The sequence below is a fragment of the Polypterus senegalus genome, chromosome 17, assembly GCF_016835505.1.
Source record: "Polypterus senegalus isolate Bchr_013 chromosome 17, ASM1683550v1, whole genome shotgun sequence".
Classification (NCBI taxonomy): Eukaryota; Metazoa; Chordata; class Cladistia; order Polypteriformes; family Polypteridae; genus Polypterus; species Polypterus senegalus.
This window is the reverse complement of record NC_053170.1, coordinates 63023552-63046577: the sequence shown is the minus strand read 5'-3', so window position 1 is coordinate 63046577 and position 23026 is coordinate 63023552. Positions and strand designations below refer to the sequence as shown.

Sequence of the window (23026 nt, the reverse complement as noted above, 5' to 3'; positions counted from 1 at the left end):
AAGTAATTACACTTCTATTTAGATGTAATACCATAATATTACTATAAAGCTTTTAGATGAAAAAATGATAACATAAAAACATACTTGTTTCATAAACCATACCTTAATAGTATGAGATGTAACAAAGTCTGAGATGAGGATCACAATGCTTAAACATCGGAGAGGAATTTGAAAATGTCCTTTTTCTTTCGTTGACTCACAAACTTTCTGAAGTAGCCTTACTGCCATTTTTAAGCAGGATTCAGGGTAGGGGTCTTCAAACAAACTATGTTAAAAATGTGTTTGTTAACACTCATTTAGGAAATAAATGATAAAATGACCAACTGAATTGTGTATAGGCATGTTTATTAAAATAAAAATGATTACCTGTATATTTCCTTGCTAAGATTTGTGTGTAAAAGAAGTAAGAGTTCAAGAACAGTCTGTAAAAATAATCACATAAATGATTTTAGATCAAAGAAAATCTCTACCAATAGAAAGCCGCGTAAATCTTAAAAGAAGGGTAAAATATGAAATGTAATATATACTACTTTTTAAAGTAGTTATGAATCCCACAAAAATTTTACAATGCATTCACACAGGGGACCAAAACAAAAGACAATTCACCCTTATTACATTGCAAAGGATTTCTTTAAAACTTTTAAAAAATATGTTTTAAACACATATTCTGTTTGTATTATGCCTTTACTTGGTACATGTGGTGTTGGCAGCCCAACACTTCAAAATTAATAAAGTTGGCCACAGCAACAAGCTTCACTGTACATGGGCAGTGCTGAAAACTACCTTAACATTTGTAGACCAAGAAATAATGGTAATATAGTTTTCCATACATAAGATTCTATATTTTTAATCCTGGAAAATTGTAATCTTTGTAAATGGGAAAACAACCAAATTATAAACACAATGTCAAGTATCTATATTAAGAACAAAAACAGGGTACTAGCAAGTAGCAATTTATTTTGAACTCTAAGTAGTAAGGATAACATATAAAAAAAGCAAGTTAAAATAAATATACCTATAAAAACATGCACCTGGGAAAAAAAAAAAACAGTCTGCTTTCATCTTTATATACAGCATACATGAAGTTACGAACCTCAAAGTTGCTATAATAAATTCCACTTAATTTGTGGAAAAGTCCATAAAGAACATCAAGCAGCTCAACATGGACAACTTCAAAGTATCTGGACAAGTCTTCTAACTTCATCAAGTAAAGACAAGATCTAGCAAGAATCTTGTCGGCTTCGAATAAATGCTTCTTAGCTTTGATGATATCTAGTAAAGCACTGAAATTTCAATAAAGGAAATATTAACAAAACTGATTTTTTAAAGTTTCATAAAATCTGCAAACACATAGATATATAAAAATGATTAATAGTGTACCATTGATCAACATGTACATCTCTCCTAACTCATTTTTTTAATACTTTTTTATCCCCAAATTAACAATTACATCAGAAGAAAAAGTTCCCTTATATTTTTTTTTTCTTATTCTAAAACACCAAAACAACAAAAAATGTAAATTCTTTACTTAATTTGTATAAAAATACTTATTTCAATACCACTACAGGCCTGCTTATAAATATTTAACCATGTTATTCAACTAATCTTTTTTTTCTTTTAATCACTCCCTTCTCATTTACAAGCCTAGAATGTCAAATACATTTGCAGATTCAACACATTTAAAATAAAGATACAAAATAACAAAAAAGGTATTTCATCAGTTTATAACAGTTATTCAACCAACGACTGGTTACATAATGTACAGTACATCTTTTTTTATTTTAGTATTACTACATCATGGAGCGAGAGGGTGCTGACATGTCACATGAGTTTGCTTTCACAATTTTTTTTTTTTTTTTAATTTCACCTTACTGTTTTGGCAATTGTACAATCCTATTTCATGAATATTATTTATGATAGAAAAATGTTTTTAAACATCAGAGCAAGGATTTGACTTTTAATCTGCTTCATATGGGACAACAATACAAAAAACAGCACTACGTAACCGAGACAAAAGTGGAAAGAAAAATCCAGGTGAGAGCAAAACATCAGACTACAAACTAGATGACAGGAGACGATTTGCTTCAAGGACAAACATCAGGAACTCTGTATTTTTTATGATATGGGACGCATGGCTAATCTCCGAGACTCTACATTAAAGCTGGAAGGCTTTCTATCTTATCTGGAGCATTTCCACAGTTCCTCCTCTCTCAGCTCTTATAAATTTTTATGTTTTCCTAACTTTTTCTAATAAAAGAAGACTTATTATGTCCAAATCTAATTGAAGAATTTCATCCCAAAGGGTTATCAACAGAAGAAATGAGTACACGGGCAATCCTAGCACTTAGAAACAAAGCCAAACGAATTAATGCAAATTAATGCAAAAATTGTTGATCAGTTACATGGCAAACTGATTAAATGCATACCAATAGACTATGCTGAAACAGTTGGTGGCAACTGTGCAGAAGATAAAAACATTTACAATATCCCAAAGAATATATCTACAACCGTTAACACTGTACTGACTTCCACCACACGAATTACTGTTGAAAGAAGGATGTATCCAAAAAAGGTAATGTAGTATATCTGCCGCGGATAACATTAGACACCATAGGAGATCTTGATATGCCATTCGCATTAAAACGTTGTCAGTTTCCCCATTGAATAGCTTTTGCAAAGACAATTAACAAATTACAGAGACAAACATTCAAAAAAGTCGGTTTATTTATTAGAGAGAAAGAAACGAAATTCACTCACGAGCAAGTTATACACTGTGTTGTCACAATGTAAGTCCAAACACAGAATTAAAATTCAATGCGATACTGACGGAAATTTTATTCCAAAAATTGTTTTTACTGAAGTTTTACAGTTAAAGTGTAAGTTTAAAAAGTATTTGCGTGTTAATTTCAAATCCAAACATAACAATATTGTATAACGAAACGAATAACTAACACAACATGAAACATAATTTATTTTCAAATTATTAGGTTTTACTATTTTTTAAATATGGTTAATTACTCGCTGTAATGTAAAATAGATCTATCATGCATATGTAACAATTCCCATGAAAATAACAATCTGTTTAAATTGTACATCTGAATCCCCATACGCAAGTGGCTGAACCGCAAAGTGGCTAGCAAGTAGCGCCGGCCCAGGGGTTGGCAAGTGAAGCGAGCAGGGGGGCGAAGTCCCCTAGTATTTATACAATGTCTAAATTCTTCAAGTACCAAATTTACCAAATTATCACAGTATGTGTCTCACTGTCTTCTTATACTGTCTGACAGAGGCAATAAGTTAAAAACATCACATATAAACTGAAAGCCAAAATTTGAAAAATTATGAGATTAACTACATCTGTAAAATAACATTTTGTATGTATATAATCATGCATTAAAAACAGCAAAGATTCCAAGATTATAATTTGCTCCTGGTATGTAGCATTGTTGAAAAATACAACTCTAAAAGTAATTTTCATAATACAATTGTATTATTATTTGAATCTTTATATATTGCACATTTTGTTGAAATTTGAAGTAAAAAATTGTAAATACAACTTTGAGAGCAAACAGAGTAAAACAATAGCATTTTTATGAAACTGTTAATCAGGTCAGGTCAGGGAGCATGCACTGGTATGGCGCGTTGCTGCACTTACCACATGACGAAACAGTTCAGGATCTTGGTTGGCAACCCCCCCAGGCATACACGCTGTCCAGTAGGGAAATGACCATCTATCTGCTGCAGTCAGGTGTTACATATGTATCCCCTTGGCCTGTGCCAGCTGCTCAGATCCTGAACAATGAGGATCCTGTGAGCTGGATCAAACTTGGTGAATTGCATCACATAGTGCTGACATTCCTTCACAATGCAGGTAATGTGCCTCATTTGTCACTCAATGAGCATCTGCTCATTTGACACAAAGTCAAACCAACGGTACCCAAGAACTCTCCAAAGAGACACAGTACCGAAGTAGTCCAGTCTTCGTCACAGGTCACTAGAGTGCGTCCAGACTGCTCTGCCTCCTTATCTGCCTTCAGAGCCATCCCTCTAAGTTTCCGGTACAGAGCGCAGTTGCCATCAAGTCGTGCACTGCGACTCCTCTTGATGAATCCAAGGTGCCCTGTGAGAAACCTCCCTCTGGGAATACTAGCAACACCAACACAACCTTCAGCAACCTTCTGCGTCTTGTCACAGAATGTCTACCACATCATATTAGGATCAGCATATGCACCCAAGTGTGCAAGTTCCTCACACAAATTGCATGCAGACTCATTAGAAACAGCCCGATCTTGGGAGTCTGGCCAGGTCTGGCTTCATTCTCCTAGTAGGGGTAGCCTATTGGGCCTAAACTGGATCTTCAGAGTAGTTACAACAAGTCTGTGGTCAGAATTCACAAACAGGCACTTCTATAGACCCTGCAGTTTTTCTGTAGCAGCTTCCAGCATCTGCCCACAAGGATGTGATCAATCTCCTTCACCGCACCACCAGTATTGGAGTATCAAATCTAATGATGTGGCTCAGGGCACTGGAATCAGGCTCCAGCGATCCAGAGACCCCAATGTTTTGCAAAGTCAAAGAACATGGAGCCAATTTCAACACCGTCATCAGACCCATGTGGACTGAGACAATCCTCACAGCCAGCCTTGTCTGTGCCAGTGGTAAAATTGAAGTCATCCATGACCAGAGGAGTGTCACTTTGTGGGCACCCATCAACCACCTAGTGAACTTGCAAGTAAACTGTCTCCCCCACTGAGACATCACTCACCACAGTCGAAGCATACACTGAGACAACAGACAAGGCCCCCCGAGAGTGCCGTAACCCAAGTCTCATAATACACTCATTGAAATGTAACATCAGACACCATAGGGATTAGCCGGTCCGCCCCAGCAACAGCTACTCCTCGAGTATTACATCAGAGCAACCAGTCCAATAAAAGGTGTACCCACCTACAGAGATTTGGCCAGTCCCACCTCTGCGCACCTCAGAGTGTGCCACCACTGAAATGTAGAGTTTACAAAGCTCCTCCAACAGCTGACGAAGATGATTACCATGCCAGAGAGACAAGACATTCCATGCCCTTACGCCTCAAATTGGGACCCAAGTGCTGCTGAGCAGATAGAATGCTTCAGCACCACGCTAGTTCCAATCCACAACAGGCCTTACCCCAATGGCTTTCCAATGGATTCAACTCTTACAGGTATGAGGTTCCCATTTAAGGCCTTCCCCAATTCCCTTCATAATGCAAGCAGCCTTCCCATGGGCTTCTGCAACAGAATTACTCCCACGGAGAGGAGAAAGGAGCCCTGTCTGCTGTTTCAGAGCTGCGTGAAGTTTTTATGGTGGCTGAAGAGCCAATCCTGCCACCAACCCCCAAGTTTTCCCTGGAAGTTGGAGGACCGCTTGAAGGTCCACATACAGTTTATTGTCATACTCAGGACAAAAACTGTAAATGAATAGTTACAATTTACTTTATGAACTAAAAAATGTAAAATAAACAAACAATTAAGTGTGGCAGGTGCAATAGTGTAGGCACACTTTCAGTTGTAAGGTTTCAGAACTCCTTAGTATTAGTCTAGTGTGACTAAGCTTGTAAAGTGTTAGTCTGGTCAAGAATTGTCATTAGAGATTGTCAGCCAATGACAATTCCAGAGCCGAATAATTATTGGGTTCTTTAAAGCAACTGACAGAGGATCTGAAAATTAAACTAATTGATGCCTACAAAGCAGGAGAAGTTTATAAAAAGAAAATTAAAATGCTTTTAGCTACCAATTTCCACAGTTTGAATTGTCATTAAGAAATGCCAATTAATCATTAAGATTAACTATGAAGGCCAAGATAAGATCCAGAAGATCAAGAAAAAAAAGGTTAGATAGAACTGTGTGTATACTATGTAAGCCGGCAAAGCTTTAACTACGAAAGGAGTAGTACAGCACTGCTCTTCTGTGAAGCATTACTAACACAGATATGGCCTGGCACAGAAAAGCCATCAGAAAGAAACCTTAGCTGTGATCTCATTAACATAAACAGCATCTTAAGTAGGCAAAATAACATCTGCATAAGACAGAGGCAGTTTGGAGCCAATTGTTGTGGGCTGATGAAGTTAAAAATTGAACAAATTTGCCACAACCACAAAAAGTTATGTTTGGAGAAAAACAGGTGCAGCACCTGAAGAAGACAACAACTTGCCAATTGATAAGTACAGGGGTGAATCTACTATGCTTTGGGGTTGTGTGGTTGGTAATGGCACAGGATACATTGTGCGAGAACAGGAAAGGATTGATTCCACTAAAGCAGATGTCACATTAAACAACTTCCAATTGTGGGGTATGTCACATCAGCCAACTGCATTCGCTCATCTCATCATCAGACCTTGCTAATTTAAACTACTGAAATTCACTATTTCTACTTTATACCAACAAAGCGGCAATCATCTAGCACATTCGTGTTCGCCCCTCTTTCTGAAAACTACTATTGTCGTCATGCTATTTCTTTTTTTCCATTCTATCATAGTTTGTAAAACACATGAAATCAGACAGACAAGCTTCTCTTTTGTTTGTGAGGTCCAAAGCCCCTTGCTACCTGATGGAGCCAGCAATGCATGATGGGTTAGCAGGTTAAACTTGTAGTGAATTCAGCCACTGTCTTCTAGTCTTAATTCTTTTGTTCTAATTGGTTTTAGAATGTAAAACATGAGACGTCAGGAAGACAAGCCTCTCTTCTATTTGTGAGTTTCAAGACACATATGTTCCTTATTCTGCACCGCTAATCACATTTTATGCATTGTACTTCCAGATGAACATTCATTGGTTGTCAGCTCCCCTGCTCACGCAGCCTGCCCTTATGACTAAAGTCAAAGAGAAAAAATTAAACATGTTCGATTTTACCAGAGCAAGTTGCAATTTGTTGTGGGTTCACAAAAGCACGCACCAAATGCCTCACGCTCGCTCACTAAGACAATATTACGAAAATGAAGGCTTGACAGTCAGTCAGAAAAATAAAGCAGGAAAAACAACAAGTCAACAATCAAAAACACACTTCAAAATCTACTATCAAGCATCTCAAATCACACAAGGTGTAGGATTTGGAATGACCCTTGCAGTTCGTAGACTTGAACATTATTGAAATTCAGTGGCTTGATCTTAAAACGGGCTTTGCACACAAGATTGTCCAAATTTATTTCACAGCCAAAAGCAATCTGCACGGAGATTGGAGCAAAAATTTCCAAAACAAAACTGAAAAGCTATGGTTTTTGTCCAATGGGATATTGGTTCATCAAATAAATCATAAAATATATATTAAAATTTTCATTAAAATACCATTGTTTTACTTTGCTGTTGAGTTGTATTTAACATTAAAAAAAATCTCAAATGTCAACAAAACATGTAATTTGTCCAGAGCTGTCCAGATTTTCACCTCTCTAGATATACAGAGGAAGGAAGTAACTAATCTAATTTGAATATGATGCAGTACCACTTGCCTTACTGATCTATAATATATTAACTACAATGAAAAAAATAAAAAAATTAATAATTAAAAAAAGTGTAATTAAGAAAGGAAAAAGTAACAAATACATTAATACATGGAGCAAGGTTTTAAACTCTGTAGAATACAACAAAAACATCATGATTAAGGTTTAATAATTTTCCACAAACTAAATAAATGCCTTAAACACATACAAATGCTTTAACATTTAAATATTCTAACTAGATCCACTTGAATAGTAAAAATACAGCATGCCCCTCAAAAAATACCAAGAATAAAAAAAGAAAATACCTTGCACCAGCGAATCTTAAATCAGTGCCTTCACTAAACATTTGTAGTCCAGCCCAAGCACGAATGTTCATGTATGGGAAAGCTGGAACATATTCAAATGGTTTACAAGCTCCATTTACAAAGTGTAGCAATGGGATCACCTTAATCCAGTGAGGATTTCTTGACATTATGGCTGTTTTGCAAAAGCCAATGATTGCTTCCTCAAGACTGAAACAAACAGAATAGTTTAAAAGGGTGTTTCTGTACTGAATCTGCAAATTTAACAAAGCTGAGAATATTTATTAAAGCAATAACAAAAATGAGAACAACATATCCATGATTGAAATAAAATTGCACTTAAAATATAAAATAAATTGCTAATTAACATCTGATTTTTCTAACATTCCTAAAGATGACAAAATAGTTTTGTAAAAGACAAATATGAGTTCATGAACAAACAAAAAATATGTTCAAATGTTTCTTTTTTTTTTTCTAATACAGCAAAGTAATTCTAGCCAAGGCTGCATTGACGCTAGTCTATACTGTACTTCAAAAGTTGTCAGAATATTAAAAACATTAAACTTACTTTTTTAGTTCACTTGCAAAACAGTTTGAAAGTTCTCTGTAATAGTTAAGAGACTTGTCCTTTGGCATTTGTTGTACACACAAAATGCCACATATCTGTGAAATTTCTTCTGATGATAAAAAAATACGATATCTTGTACTAATAATCACTATAACCATTGCAGATTTTAGGCTGTCAGTAATGAAAATCCCTTTTTCCAAGTCCATTGGTGCATTAAGAATCCTTTCGATCATAAACGTCTTCAGTATTTTTTTAACCTGTAAGAAACAAACATTAACTTACTTGCTGCAACAGACAGAAATATTGATCACCTCTTATGAAGTCTCTTTCTCCTTCAACTCAGCAGTGTTTATATTTCAAGGTTAGGCAACTCAGTCAGGAGAACAAAGAATACAACTGAAGAACTACAAAACATTGAGGAGTGGTTACTGTTTAATAATGATGTCAAATCAGACATGTTCAAATTCAAAAAAGACACTTCAAATCATGTCACTTGCACCTCTAACAAAACCACTTAAGTTTTATGGCTGGATCAATATAGTCTTCTGTGCTTTAGGCAGTGTTTCTTCAAGAATTGTTTTAACATCTGTTGATCAGACACATTTTAAAAGGTTATAGGAGACTCATTCTATAGTTCCAACAAGAACAATGAATGAATTTGCATTTGCAGCTTTTATGACAAGAGTAAAGATGACTTTTTGGAAGGACCTACTAAGAATTCAAAGACTGAAGGCAGTGAGGGACAGAGCCTTGAAGGGATTTGTTGGTCAAGAAATTGGATACTAGTGGCAGCTTGAAGCAATTTGAGAGAGAGAGAGAGAGAGAGAGAGAGAGAGAGAGAGAGAGAGAGAGAGAGAGAGTGTGTTAAGCACACATATAACACGTGTGAAGCAAGAAACAGAAAATATCAGTCAAGGAGGTGCATTCCGGAGTAAATTGAGAGGACTAGAAATGTCTGCCATTTTGCTGCATTCCTTCCTGCTTACCACTGCAGGGAGATTTACTCAATCTACCAAAGCACTACTTTGTTTTCCTTCCAAAACGGTCAGTTAATAAAATGCCATGTAAGCTCCAAAAATACTAAGTTATTATATATGTTACCGGCAAAGTTTGCAATCCGGCATTCTATAGAATGACTAGGCATTGTATATAATGCCTAAAACTAGCCGGCAATGTATGAAACGATTCATATTTCACACATTTCCTAGGCATTCTATAGAATGCCAAATGAGAAACCAGCAAAGTATGAAATACATCTCCGATTCGTTTCGAATATCACGTGGCAAGGCACGTGACTTTTAACACGGGCCTCAGGCTTAGAATTTGTAAGTTGCACTTTGCGGTTTGTTCGGGAGTGTCAAAATACGCAATTTTACTTAAATTTGTTCAACAAAAAATTCGTTTTTTACTGTGCTCCATGAAAATGGAGGAGCAAGCTGTAGTGTTGGAGAAGGAGTCATGGTCTATAGACATGAAACAATGATTCGACGATGAACTGTCCAAAATTGCGAGTTAATGATGCAAAAAACAGTACTTTCTTAACCGAAACTACTTACCAGAAGTTAATAAATGATGTACAAAAAGCCAAAATGACTACTAAGAAGGAATCCAGGGACTATTGGTTGCTGAATCGCTATCATGTGATGATTGTAGAAAACAAAAGTAAACTCATTTATCCTGTTCAAGAAGGCGTCAGCACTATACAGTATTACGTTACGGACTCAGAGTTATTTCACATACTTCATGAAGCTCATTTGGCTATTGGACACGGAGGACATGATAGAATTTTGAAAGAACTTTCAACCAAATACAAAAACGTTACACGTCATGATATTGAACTGTACATCCACCTTTGTCAACCTTGCCAGAAAAAACAGAAAGGTATTAAAAAGGGCATTGTTGTGAAACATATGGTTTTTTCTAAATTTAATTCCCGTTGTCAGGTAGATCTTACTGACTTTCAGTCTCAGCCAGATAGAGAATTCAAATTTATTATGGTGTACCAAGATCATCTCACAAAATTTGTGATTCTTAAGTCTCTAACGTCAGAAAGAGCTGAAGAAGTAGCCTACAACCTAGTGGACATATTCTCGTTGCTTGGAGCGCCATCTATATTACATTCTAATGTGGTGACCAGCTTGAAGGAGTTTTGGCCAGCACTTAAGATCGTCCATGGGAAGCCTCGCCATTCACAAAGCCAGGGTAGTGTCGAAAGAGCTAATCAAGATATCGAAAATATGCTCTGTACTTGGATGCAGGACAACAAATCTGACTGCTGGAGTGAAGGACTGCGTTTCGTTCAATTTATGAAAAAAAGAGCTTATCATTCTGGGATCAAAAGAACACCATACAAATCTCTTTTTGGCTGCTTACCTAAAGTAGGGCTTACAACGTCTTTTCTACCAGAAGATGTTTTAAAAGACATAAATACAGAGGAGCAGCTTAAAAAAGTAATAGAAAGCGTCCAAACAATGGAAAAAGGTGAAACTAATCAGATTATGCAAGAAAAAGAGCCTGTTTTAAAAAACATGGATGAGATTATAGTCGATATCGGATTAAACTAACATGATGAAGACATGCTTACCTAAGAGATTTCCGTTTCTGATACCTGTTGTGTGTGTTTAAATGAAACGAGTGGTGCACTTGCATGCAAAAAGAGTCGTCAAAAAATTCATACCTTCTGTGGCCATGCTAGTAAAGATGATGAAATGGATATTTTGTGCACCCTTTGTTTCAAAACTGAAAATGCTATTGAAGGTAAAATAAATTCTAAAATCAATCTGGAAATACAAGCTAAAAAAATGAAAATGAATTCGGAAAAAAAATTTCCCACTGCTTCTTTGGGAACTACTGTGCGAGTTTCTATTCCTGACGTCGACAAGGTGCGAGGTGATTCGCGCAATATATTAGCAGTTGTAATGAGTGTGACAGAGGATGGTTTCTACTGACTTGGAACTTCTGAAGGAATTTTAAAACAAGTATATGCGAGATCACAATTCACTTTATGCCCTACAAACTTGCTTAGAATTGAAGATATTCCTGACCATGAAATTCCTCTCTGGTCAGTTGCAATTACTCAGTCCAGTGGAAGCGGCCAAGGATTTGTCAAATGTATGTGTAAAACAAAGTGGCAAAATATGAAATGTCTTTGCGTGAAAAATGTAATGAAATGTAATTCAAAATGTCATTCAAGCCTACCATGTTGCAACAAGTAGGTTAATTATAATTTCTTATGTTTTTATATGAACATTTTGTTTCCCTTAATAAGAAAGGCATACATTTTATTTTGTACAAATTTTATTCAAAATACGCAAAGAAAAACATTTTTTTAATGGCACTCTCATTATTTTTTCAGAATAACATTTGTATTTTTAAGGAATGCACGTCATTTATAAAATAGTCTTATCAGGACCTTTTTTCATACTTTGCCCAAATAGCATTTGTCATTCTATAGAATGCCTAGGTATTATATAAAATGCATAGGGAAAGTGTGTAATAATTCTCACATTTCATACATTGTCTAAAAACGCCGGGCATTATATACAATGCCTAGGTATTCTACAGAATACCGGCTTTTCATACATTGCCGATAACATATATTTTTAAAGGAGTTTCTTTCTGCAGCCAACTGTTTAACACTTAAGTGTTAACCTGGTTCAAATCCTACAAACTGTAAAGATGTAACAACACGTTAACAGTTTATTTAAACAAAAAACACTCCAATAATGATGACAGGATTAAAGCCATTACAACAGCAGCTACGAAAGAATTCATGGCTCTGGCAAAAGAGAAATACAGCCCTACCCCAGGGCTCTCAAATGCTTCAGCTCACCCTATGGCTGCAGGGGTTGGAGCAGGTGACGACACAAGGGAGGGCACAAAAAAGAAAAAAAAAAAGATTTTACGCAGCTATTTCAAAAAACACGAAAATTCAGAGAAGGCAAATCTCTGCACACTGCCATTGAAAAAGAGATCAAAAGCAATTTGATGATACCTGAGGTGTACAGTGATGTAAATCCATTTGAGTGGCAGAAAACAGAAAAAGTATACAGTGATCTCTCACTATATCGCGCTTTGACTTTTGCAGCTTCACTCCATCGCGGATTTTAAATGTAAGCATATCTAAATATATATCACGGATTTTTTCGCTGGTTCGCGGATTTCTGTGGACAATGGGCCTTTTAATTTATGCTACATGCTTCCTCAGTTTGTTTGCCCAGTTGATTTCATACAAGGGACGCTATTGGCGGATGGCTTACAAGCTACCCAATCAGAGCATGTATTACATATTAACTAAAACTCCTCAATGATATACGAGATGCTTCCCACGCGGTGCTCGATTGTTTGCTTTTCTCTGTCTCTCTCACTCTCTCTGCCTGACAGAGGGGGTGTGAGCAGAGCGGCTGTTTGCACAGAGGCTGTTTGCCTAGAGGATACGGACGCTTCTCTAAAAAATGCCGATTTATCGTGGTGCTTTGGCATACTTAAAAGCCCAAAAGCACATATTGATTTTTTGATTGTTTGCTTCTCTCTCTCTCTGACATTCTCTGCTCCTGACACACATTCTTTGAAGAGGAAGATATGTTTGCATTCTTTTAATTGTGAGAAAGAACTGTCATCTCTGTCTTGTCATGGAGCAGTTTAAACTTTTGACTAAAGGGTGTTATTTCATGTCTAAGGGGCTCTAATAATGTTAACAGTGTGGGAGAGTTTATAAGGGCTTAAAATATATAAAAATAACCATACAAACATATGGTTTCTACTTCTCGGATTTTCATCTATAGCGGGGGGTTATGGAACGCAACCCCCGTGTTCGAGGAGGGATTACTGCATTTCCCCAAATTGGAGAAACAAAAAAAAAGTGTCTGTGCATCTCTGCCTCAAGCAGCCCTTCTGAGGGGGGGCTTTCAGCACCAGAGGAAATGATGTAACATGTAACTGTGCTGCTCTGAACCCAGATTCAAGTTTCCTCAGTAGAATTTTACAATTGTTTTTATTTCTTTGTGCAACATTGGACAGAACGAAGTTAGTAATTTGTTAAAAATGTTATAGATTTGGGCTTTTTTTTATATTTTGTGCAAGATATGTCAGAACTTGTTTACAAAGTTTTTATCCTCTGCAGTATTTGACAGAACTCTGGATTTTTTCACATTACAGCATGGTGGATTTTTGTTCTTGCTTGTATGCTACACAATTCACGTGACAGCAGAGCAGTTTACATTTATCCAGACTGTAACATTCATGCCACGTAGTTCAAATACGATTAGTATTTCATATCTTGTTTACATTAGGGGGGTCTGTTTAAAATGCTCTCATTGTAACAGTTTTGCTGGTCTCACTGCAATTTGTTTGTGTAAATCCTATAAGCCACTTTGAAATGTTTATTCATACTTGCACTGTTTGATTTCAATAATACACTGGTCATCAATACTTTTGTGTTGTTATTTTACTTAAGTTTTAAGTAAGTAAATAAGACATGTTTTTCCTAACTGTTGTTTCCATTAATTTCACAAGTAAACTACAATTATTATCCTACTAGCTTGTACCCTGTGGCTGCATCCACATAGTAATGAAATTGGACAAACTTAAAAAATGAATAGACGCTGGCACTATATCTGATAATGTTCATCTCTGACAGGAGAAAAGCACATGGCCATGCTATCTCTGGCAATCAGCAGCTACCCTCTAAAACACATGGAGCGCTCATCGCTCTCTCAAAATGTCAAAACTTACTCCTTAATAATCTGTAGATTATGTCTGTTGAACAAACAGGTATCGCTTGCTAAGTGGAGGCAAAGTGCACTGCAACACTAGGCGAGACATAGACCAACTCAAACAGAGCCTGGCAAATTAATGAAGAAGGCCCCGCCCACTAGCTCTCTTGGATTTGCATAAATATATCAGTACCGCAAGTGAACAATGGTACTTTGCGCGATGACAGAAGACACAAAATCAACCGGAAAGTTCAAGCAAATTATAGAAAACAACCAGATCTAAATCTGTTAAGTAATTCTTTTGTGAAAAACAGACAGAAATACAAACAGAACGTGCCTGGACAAAGAAATTTTCTTCACATTCCTCACATTTCAGGAGATTCGTGATGAGTGAGTCAGTGGTATTTGGCTTTTATATATATAGACTAGCAAAATACCCACGCTTCGCAGCAGAGAAGTAGTGTGTTAAAGAAGCAATGAAAAGAAAAGGAAACATTTTGAAAATAACGTAACCTGATTGTCAATGTAATTGTTTTGTCACTGTTGTGAGTGATGAGTGTTGTTGTCATATATATATATATATCGCTGGGCGATATATCAAAAATTTATCGTTACCGAAATTTATGACTCTCATCGACGTCATTTTGCCCATGTCGGTAAATTCGGTATTTTAAAAAAGAAAAGGCATGTGCAGGTTGGCGATGTTCATGTCCCTTTAAGACGCTGTGCTACGTTACAGACTTGACGGGGTGGAGTCACATGACTCTACTACCTGTAACAAGACGAGACACGGGTGAACAAATGGAGGACGATTTAAATGTTGAAGCAGCAGCGACGAAGGTAGAGCTGGTGGAGGAGGAAGAGGAGACGCTTGTTAACAAAAAAAATGCATCATCAATCGTTTGGCAACATTTTGGATTCAACAAGGATGATATTGATCAAAAAATTGTTAAATGTAAACTCTGCAAAAAGACTGTGGCGTCAAGTCAAGGTAACACAACCAACCTCTTCCACCACCTGCAGCACAACCATGTGATTCAATTCAAGACATAAAAAGCTCAAAGCTAGAAGAGATTAGGAGGACCAGCAAAAGCGTCTTCCTCCACCAGGCAGCGGTCAATAACCGAAGCATTTGCTAGTACTCAACTATATGAGCGAACTTCAAAAGATGGCAAGAAATCACAAATGCTATAGGCTACCACATAGCAAAAGACATGGCTCCTATTGCTACAGTGGAACGCAACGGGTTCAGACACTTCATGAAAATAATTGACAAGAGATACGAACTCCCATCACGAAAATATTTTTCAAAACTATCATTCCCAGCATGTACAGCACAGAGAGGAAAAAGGTTGCTGCTGAATTGAGATACGTTAAGCGCGTTGCAGCCACATCCGATCTCTGGTCCAGCCGCACAATGGAGCCGTATATTAGTCTCACAGTTCATTACATCGACAACAAATGGGAGCTGCGTCCAGAGTGCTCGAGGCGGCCTATTTTCCATCTGATCACACGGGGGAGATGGTTGGACAGGGGTTGAGAGCGATGCTGTCTGCATGGGACATCAGTGAAGAGGACCTTGTTGCTATAACAACTGACAACGGCCCAAATATTGTGAAAGCTGTCAAGCTCAATAAATGGACACAGGTGCAATGTTTTGGGCACAGGCTGCACCTGGCAGTCGGTAAGTGTGTACATCTTAATATATTTGGGTGGTGACATCTGGTGTGTTTTAAAGTGACTTTAATTCTGTGTGTCATATTCAAAATTGAAAGTATTAATGTTTGAATAATGTTTATATAGGCATAAAAATACTTAAGACTGCTGAGCAGCAGTGTATCCAGAAAGTTTTTACAGAAGACTTATTGTGAGCCAGTGTTGATCATGTTGTGCTGTGAAATGTAGCAAAATACATGATTTTTAAAATGTTTTATTACTGTGCCAACCCTTTTTAATTTTGTAAATATGGTCTGAGAGGTCTTATTTAATTCTTACTTTATTTTGCTTGCTTTATTTGAGAATTAGACCATGAATTGGGGTGATGTTGGATGTGAAGATTTGGATAGATATGCTACCTCAAGGCCTTAGCAGAGATAGGCCTTTGTCCATGATGGCATTACATTTTCACAATCATTGTTTACTTTGTGAATAGCCAATGTGAAACATATTTATTATTAAACTATTTTGTTTACAAGGGATACACATTTTTAGAGAGCATGGTTACATATTGTATCCTACACTTTTATTTTGTTCAGTTAATAAATCTTAACCACTAAAAGTACTTACTACTATTGTCTTCATTTATTTTCAGTGACATTTTACAGTCCTTTAAAGTGGTAATAATATAATTGCAATGAATAGGTCTAGGGGGAATAATATTATCAAAACTAGCAAAATACCCGCGCTTCGCAGCGGAGAAGTAGTGTGTTAAAGAAGTTATGAAAATGAAAAGCAAACATTTTAAAAATAACGTAAGATGATTGTTAATGTAATTGTTTTGTCATTGATATTGAGTGTTGTTGTCATATCTATCTATTTATATATATCTGTATATATATATTTATATATATCTGTATATATATATATATATATATATATATATATCTGTATATATATATATATATATATATATATATATATATATATATATAGCAAAATACCTGCATTGGCAGCGGAGAAGTAAAAAGAAAAGGAAACATTTTAATAATAACGTAACATGATTGACAATGTAATTGTTTTGTCATTGTCATGAGTGTTGCTGGCATATATATATATATATATATATATATATATATATATATATATATATATACACATCTATACACATATATATACACAGTTATATATATATACATATACACACATACATATATATACATACTGTATATATACATACTGTATATACACATATACATATCTACATATATACTGTATATACACATTTATATATACAAATCTACATATATATCCACATATATATATATATATTAGGGGTGGGACTCGATTAAAAAAATTAATCCAATTAATTAGAGGCTGTGTAAGAATTAATCTTGATTAATCGTATGTAATCGCACGTAAATTTGCCCCAAATCGCAAATGTTTTTTTTTAATTTAAAAGTGTTTTAGTGGGCGACAGAATCAAATAATAGACATGTACATGAATATTGTAAACTGAAGCTGTTTTAATTTCTGAAAAAAAAGCCTTTAAACTGCATTTGAATTCAAAACAGAAACAAAAATATCATCCCTGGTTAAAATTGGGCAGACTTAAAAATAAAGTGGTAGTTTAAGTACTTTAAGTAGATTTTCAGAATAGTATTGTCTTTAAATAATAATAACCAAAATTTCAACATAAAGTGCAGTTTTTCTTCTGAAAAAAATAAGTCAGAAACATAAAAGGTAATTTGACCAACTTAATCTTTAAACTCTGAGTAACCTTAGCCAAAATTATTTTGTACATTAGGCTAAAACAGTGTGATCATTGAACATTTTGTAATTAGATGTAATTAGAATTACTAACGGTCACGGAAGTCCAATGATCCCCAGTAAGAGCCACAAAGTCCGCTTTCTGTAATGCATCTAATTTTGCTTGCTTTTCATTGTGCACAAAACCATGCTTTTATCAAGGCTTTCGGGAAGTCGAAATGATCAGTCGTAGGAGCGCTTTATTCCGACTCTAACATTTTTGTAGCTGTGATGTGTGCATCAGTGTAATGGATGTACCAGGAAATGATGCATTGACAAAAGTTCCCGTTTGCTTGGAATTGAAAGTGTGATTAAATGCGTTATTTTTAACGCGTTATGGAGTACATGCATCGAAGCTTCTCAGCTGTGCTTGTGCTAATAAAGGGAAACATTTTAAAAATAACGTAACATGATTCTGCGTTAACCGAATATTTTTCATACGTCCCAAACCAAGGAGATCGAAGGTAAAATGAATCAGTAGCGTACATACTCAGTGCATCCCTCTCGGGAATCGAACCTCGAATGTCGGCATTAGAGGCGAAGACTCTACAATTGAGCCACAGCATGTGGCTTGTCTATCGAGTATGTACTGTAGATAGGGGTATATATATACATTTAAATATATACCAGCGTATCGCAGTGGAGAAGTAGAAGTTATGAAAAGAAAAGGGAACATTTTAAAAATAACGTAACATGATTGTCAATATACAGTAATTGTTTTGTGAGTGTTATTGAATGTTGCTGTCATCAAGGATTTGATTATCATTATTTCTTACGACCCTGATTGAATTTGTACGATGTGTTGTGTTCAAGTTACATTCCGTGTTTGTCAATCGTTGTAAAGATGACAGGTTTCATTCATCGATTCGTTTCTTACTGCATCAATAAACAGCTCGTCTTCTTCTTTATCTGAGACCTGACACACTGCATGCACGGGTTTTTTTTACACTGTCTTCCTTTAGCGGGACATTGACTTTTTCCACCGTGTGCTTTGTTTCCACAGTAGCTGCATTTATGAATATGCTTATCAGGCGCTTCATATTTTTGCTGCCTTTTCAACTGTGTAATTCGGTTTTTGTTCAGCGCTCTTTGGAACTGTTGCTTTTTATCTGTGCACTGCGTCAGTTCACGTGAGCCACTCGGTGTACTTGCATCGAAGGTTCCCAGCTGTGCTGGTGCCATCTCGTGCTATGTCCATAGCTTTATTTAATGTTACCTTAGTCCTGGCACTTAAAACTTTCTCTCGCAGTTTCGCTGAGTTTGTGTCAAACACCACCCTGACCATCTCATCTTCCTCTCCATAAGCACAGTCCTTCACCCGTGAATATTTACCCGTGGCAGTTTGCTATTGGATTGCGCTGACGGACGGCCTTCTATGGGCAGGCACTAAATTACAAACGCCAGCGCAGCCTGTCTATGAACTTAATTTAAAGTGTAGGTTTACATCGTGCTTTGTTTCCGAAGTAGCAGAACTCGCTTCTTATTGTTTCGCTGCCTTCTCAATTAAATAATGCATGTTTTCTTGAGCGCATTTTTGAGGTCTTCCTGGTTTTCTATGTACTGCGTGATTACGTGGGAGGCGTGATGATGTCACACGAAACGCCCCCCGGCGTTGAAGCTCATCTCCATTACAGTAAATGGAAAAACTGCTTCCAGTTATGACCATTACGCGTAGAATTTCGATATAAAACCTGCCCAACTTTTGTAAGGAAGCTGTAAGGAATCAACCTGCCAAATTTCAGCCTTCCACCCACACGGGAAGTTGGAGAATTAGTGATGAGTCAGTGAGTGAGTGAGTGAGTGAGTGAGTCAGTGAGTGAGTGAGTGAGGGCTTTGCCTTTTATTAGTATAGATAACTGGAGGAACTATGCTGCCTGCCACAGCCCCATCAAATGAAAAAAAAAAGTTTGTTTTTTGGCACTTGGGGTGGTTATCGTCCATTTATCGTTATCGAGGTTAACTGCTCAATTTATCGTGATATTGGCCATATCGCCCATGTTTAATATATATATATATTTACACACACACACATAAACATATATCTATACTAATAAAAGGCAAAGCCCTCACTCACTCACTGACTGACTGACTCATCACTAATTCTCCAACTTCCCATGTAGGTGGAAGGCTGAAATTTGGCAGGTTCATTCCTTACAGCTTCCTTACAAAAGTTGGGCAGGTTTTATATCGAAATTCTACGCGTAATGGTCATAACTGGAAGCTGTTTTTCTCCATTTACTGTAATGGAGATGAGCGTGAACGCCATGGGGGCGGAGTTTCGTGTGACATCATCACGCCTCCCACGTAATCACGCAGTACATAGAAAACCAGGAAGACCTCGAAAAAGCGCTGAAGAAAACATGCATTATATAATTGAGAAGGCAGCGAAACAATAAGAAGCGAGCGAAAGTGACATATACAACCATATTCATGAGTTCTGCTACTCGAAACAAAGCACGATGTAAACCTACACTTTAAATTAAGTTCATAGACAGGCTGCCGCTGGCGTTTGTAATTTAGTGCCTGCCCATATAAGGACGTCCGCCAGCGCAATCCAATAGCAAACTGCCACGGGTAAATATTCACGGGTGAAGGACTGTGTTTATGGAGAGGAAGATGAGATGGTCAGGGTGGTGTTTGACACAAACTCAGCGAAACTGCGAGAGAAAGTTTTAAGTGCCAGGACTAAGGTAACATTAAATACAGCCATGGACATAGCACGAGATGGCACCAGCACAGCTGAGAACCTTCGATGCATGTACACCGAGCGGCTCACGTGAACTGACGCAGTGCACAGATAAAAAGCAACAGTTCCAAAGAGCTGAACAAAACCAATTACACAATTGAAAAGGCAGCAAAAAATATGAAGCGTCTGATAAGCATATTCATAAATCCAGCTACTGCGGAAACAAAGCACACGGTGGAAAAAGTCAATGTCCTGCTAAAGGAAGACAGTGTTAAAAAAACCCGTGCATGCAGTGTGTCAGGTCTCAGATAAAGAAGACGAGCTGTTTATTGATGCAGTAAGAAACGAATCGATGAAAGAAACCTGTCATCTTTACAACGATTGACAAACACGGAATGTAACTTGAACACAATACATCCTACAAATATGAACCTGATTGAAAGAAATAATGATAATCAAATCCTTGATGACAGCAACACTCAGTAACACTCACAAAACAAATACTGTATATTGACAGTCATGTTACGTTATTTTAAAATGTTCCCTTTTCTTTTCTAGCTTTTTAAACACACTACTTCTCGCTGATACGCGGGTATATATATATATATGTATATATATATCCCGATCTACATACTCGAATAATGGATACTTTATTCGCCATCAATGATTGTTTTGGTAAAGTCATACTCAGTGTATTCATTAGATGAACGGTAAAAAAGTAAGAGCGAGGGGAGGATGACTTATTGAGGCATGCAAGCAAAACCACAATAGCACGCGGGCTCGATGTACGAAAAAATACATCTTTTCAAGTTCTATTTACTCCATATGTGTCAAACTCAAGGCCCGCAGGCAGCATCCGGCCCGGCGTATAATTATATCCGTCCCGCGAGATCATTTTATATACTGTATTATTGTTATTAATGACCCGGGGATATGAAGCACTGGTAACACAATAAACTACAGATCCCATAATGCAGGGCTTCAGCTGCCTTGCCGAACACTTACCGCGTCACCGCCGTCTCTTCAGTCGTTTCCTTCTTTGCGAAGGAAGTAGCTTTTTCACAGCTTCTGCACTGTTTTATAAACGAACGATATATAAGAAAGTCCTTTTTCCTTGCTTCGCCAACGAAGCAGCCTTTTATTTAATCCACGGGTTCTCCGCTGTTTCATTGTTCATTTATTACGATTTTTATAGTTATTGTGTAGGTTTTATTTAATCCACGGGTTCTCTTCTGTGTTCACTGCGGTGTCTTCTTTCGTTTCGAGCTTGCCAAGGAAGTAGCTTTCTCATAGCTTCTGCACTGTTTTAAAACGAACGACATATAAGAAAGTGCTTTTCCTTGCTCACCAACCTAAGCAACCTTTTTATTTAATTCACGGGTTCTCTTCTATTTTATTGTTCATTTGTTACGATTGTTACAGTTATTGTGTAGGTTTTATTTAATCCACGGGTTCTCTTCTGTGTGTCACTGCGGTGTCTTCTTTCGCTTACGACCTTCGCCAAGGAAGCAGAAACTTACAACCACCAAACTTTGTAACGGGACAAGACTTCAGGTCACATCTCTATAAAACAACCTAATTGAAGCAACTATATTTACTGGCAGTGCCTCAGTGACACAGTTTTATTTCTCGCATCCCCGTTATACCATCTAATCTCCCATTTTAATTCAAACGCGTTCAATTTCCAGTAAGGCTCTGCTTCGCAATGACAATTAATAAGTCTCAGGGACAAACACTACAAAAGGTTGGCATTTATTTGAGGGGGGATTGCTTTTCACATGGCCAACTGTATGCTGCATGCTCAAGAGTGAGCTCAGCGCACAGCTTAGTCGTCATATTATAACCAGAGGGCCGAACTGACAACGTGGTATACAGAGAGATCCTTAACAATTAATTTTTGACATATTTTCGTTCAGTCTAAAAATGTTTACTTTTTTATTAATAAAAATATTCAGACAGTATTTCATCGCTGGAAGCGCGGGTATTTTGCTAGTATATATATATATATATATATATATACACATATCTCTATACATATACACATATATACATACATATATATCTACATATATACACACACAGCTATTTCAGTATCAGTGCAATACGCTTTGTTAAAACGGTTGACTCCGCTCTTACGCAATAACAAATCAAATCATTCAGTTGTCTTTGCTCATATGTCATTTTAGAGCTGGACGCCTGGCATCTTTTTTGGCCACAAGTTCGTTTCTGTTTGGTGTGAGGTTCTGTGTTGTGGAGATTCTCAGGATGGATTGCAGGTGCTCATCAGTGAGGCGACTCCTGAGTGCTGTTTTGTTAGTCTTTATCACTGAGAAGAGCTTCTCACACAGATATGTGCTACCAAACATGCACAAGGTTCGAGCCGCATGTAGACGGACTTTTTTTGTTCTTCAAAGTCACCAAAGCGCCGTGCAAACTCAGTGCGCAATAACTCTAGCCGCAATAACTTGCAGCATCATAAGGTAGACTTTAGCTGAAGCGCTGCATTATGGGATCTGTAGTTTATTGTGTTACCAGTGCTTCATATACCCGGCTTTAATAACAATAATACAGTATATAAAATGATCTCGGGCCGGATATAATTACACGCCGGGCTGGATGTGGCCCGCGCCCTTGAGTTTGACACATATGGACTAAATAGAACTTGAAAAGATATATTTTTTCAAATGTGATCGCAATTCAGATAGAGTTGACGCCAACACTACAGCCTGCATGCCTCAATGAGTCATCCTCCCCTCGCTCTTACTTTTTTACCTTTCATCTAATGAATACAATGAGTATGGCTTTACCAAAACAATCATTGATGG

General features: G+C 36.9%; 1 protein-coding gene across 3 annotated transcripts in view; it reads right to left on the bottom strand.

The window, feature by feature from the left end:
• Positions 1-23026, bottom strand: part of rnf213a (ring finger protein 213a) — a 377172-nt gene that overhangs the window by 273352 nt on the left and 80794 nt on the right. For all 3 annotated transcript variants that reach the window (XM_039739973.1, XM_039739975.1, XM_039739974.1), the window contains 5 exons: positions 8337-8593; positions 7772-7978; positions 1094-1283; positions 367-422; positions 103-265 (listed from right to left, as the gene is read on the bottom strand). In XM_039739973.1, the coding sequence (XP_039595907.1) occupies positions 103-265; positions 367-422; positions 1094-1283; positions 7772-7978; positions 8337-8593 (873 nt within the window). The remainder of the gene's footprint in view (positions 1-102; positions 266-366; positions 423-1093; positions 1284-7771; positions 7979-8336; positions 8594-23026) is intronic.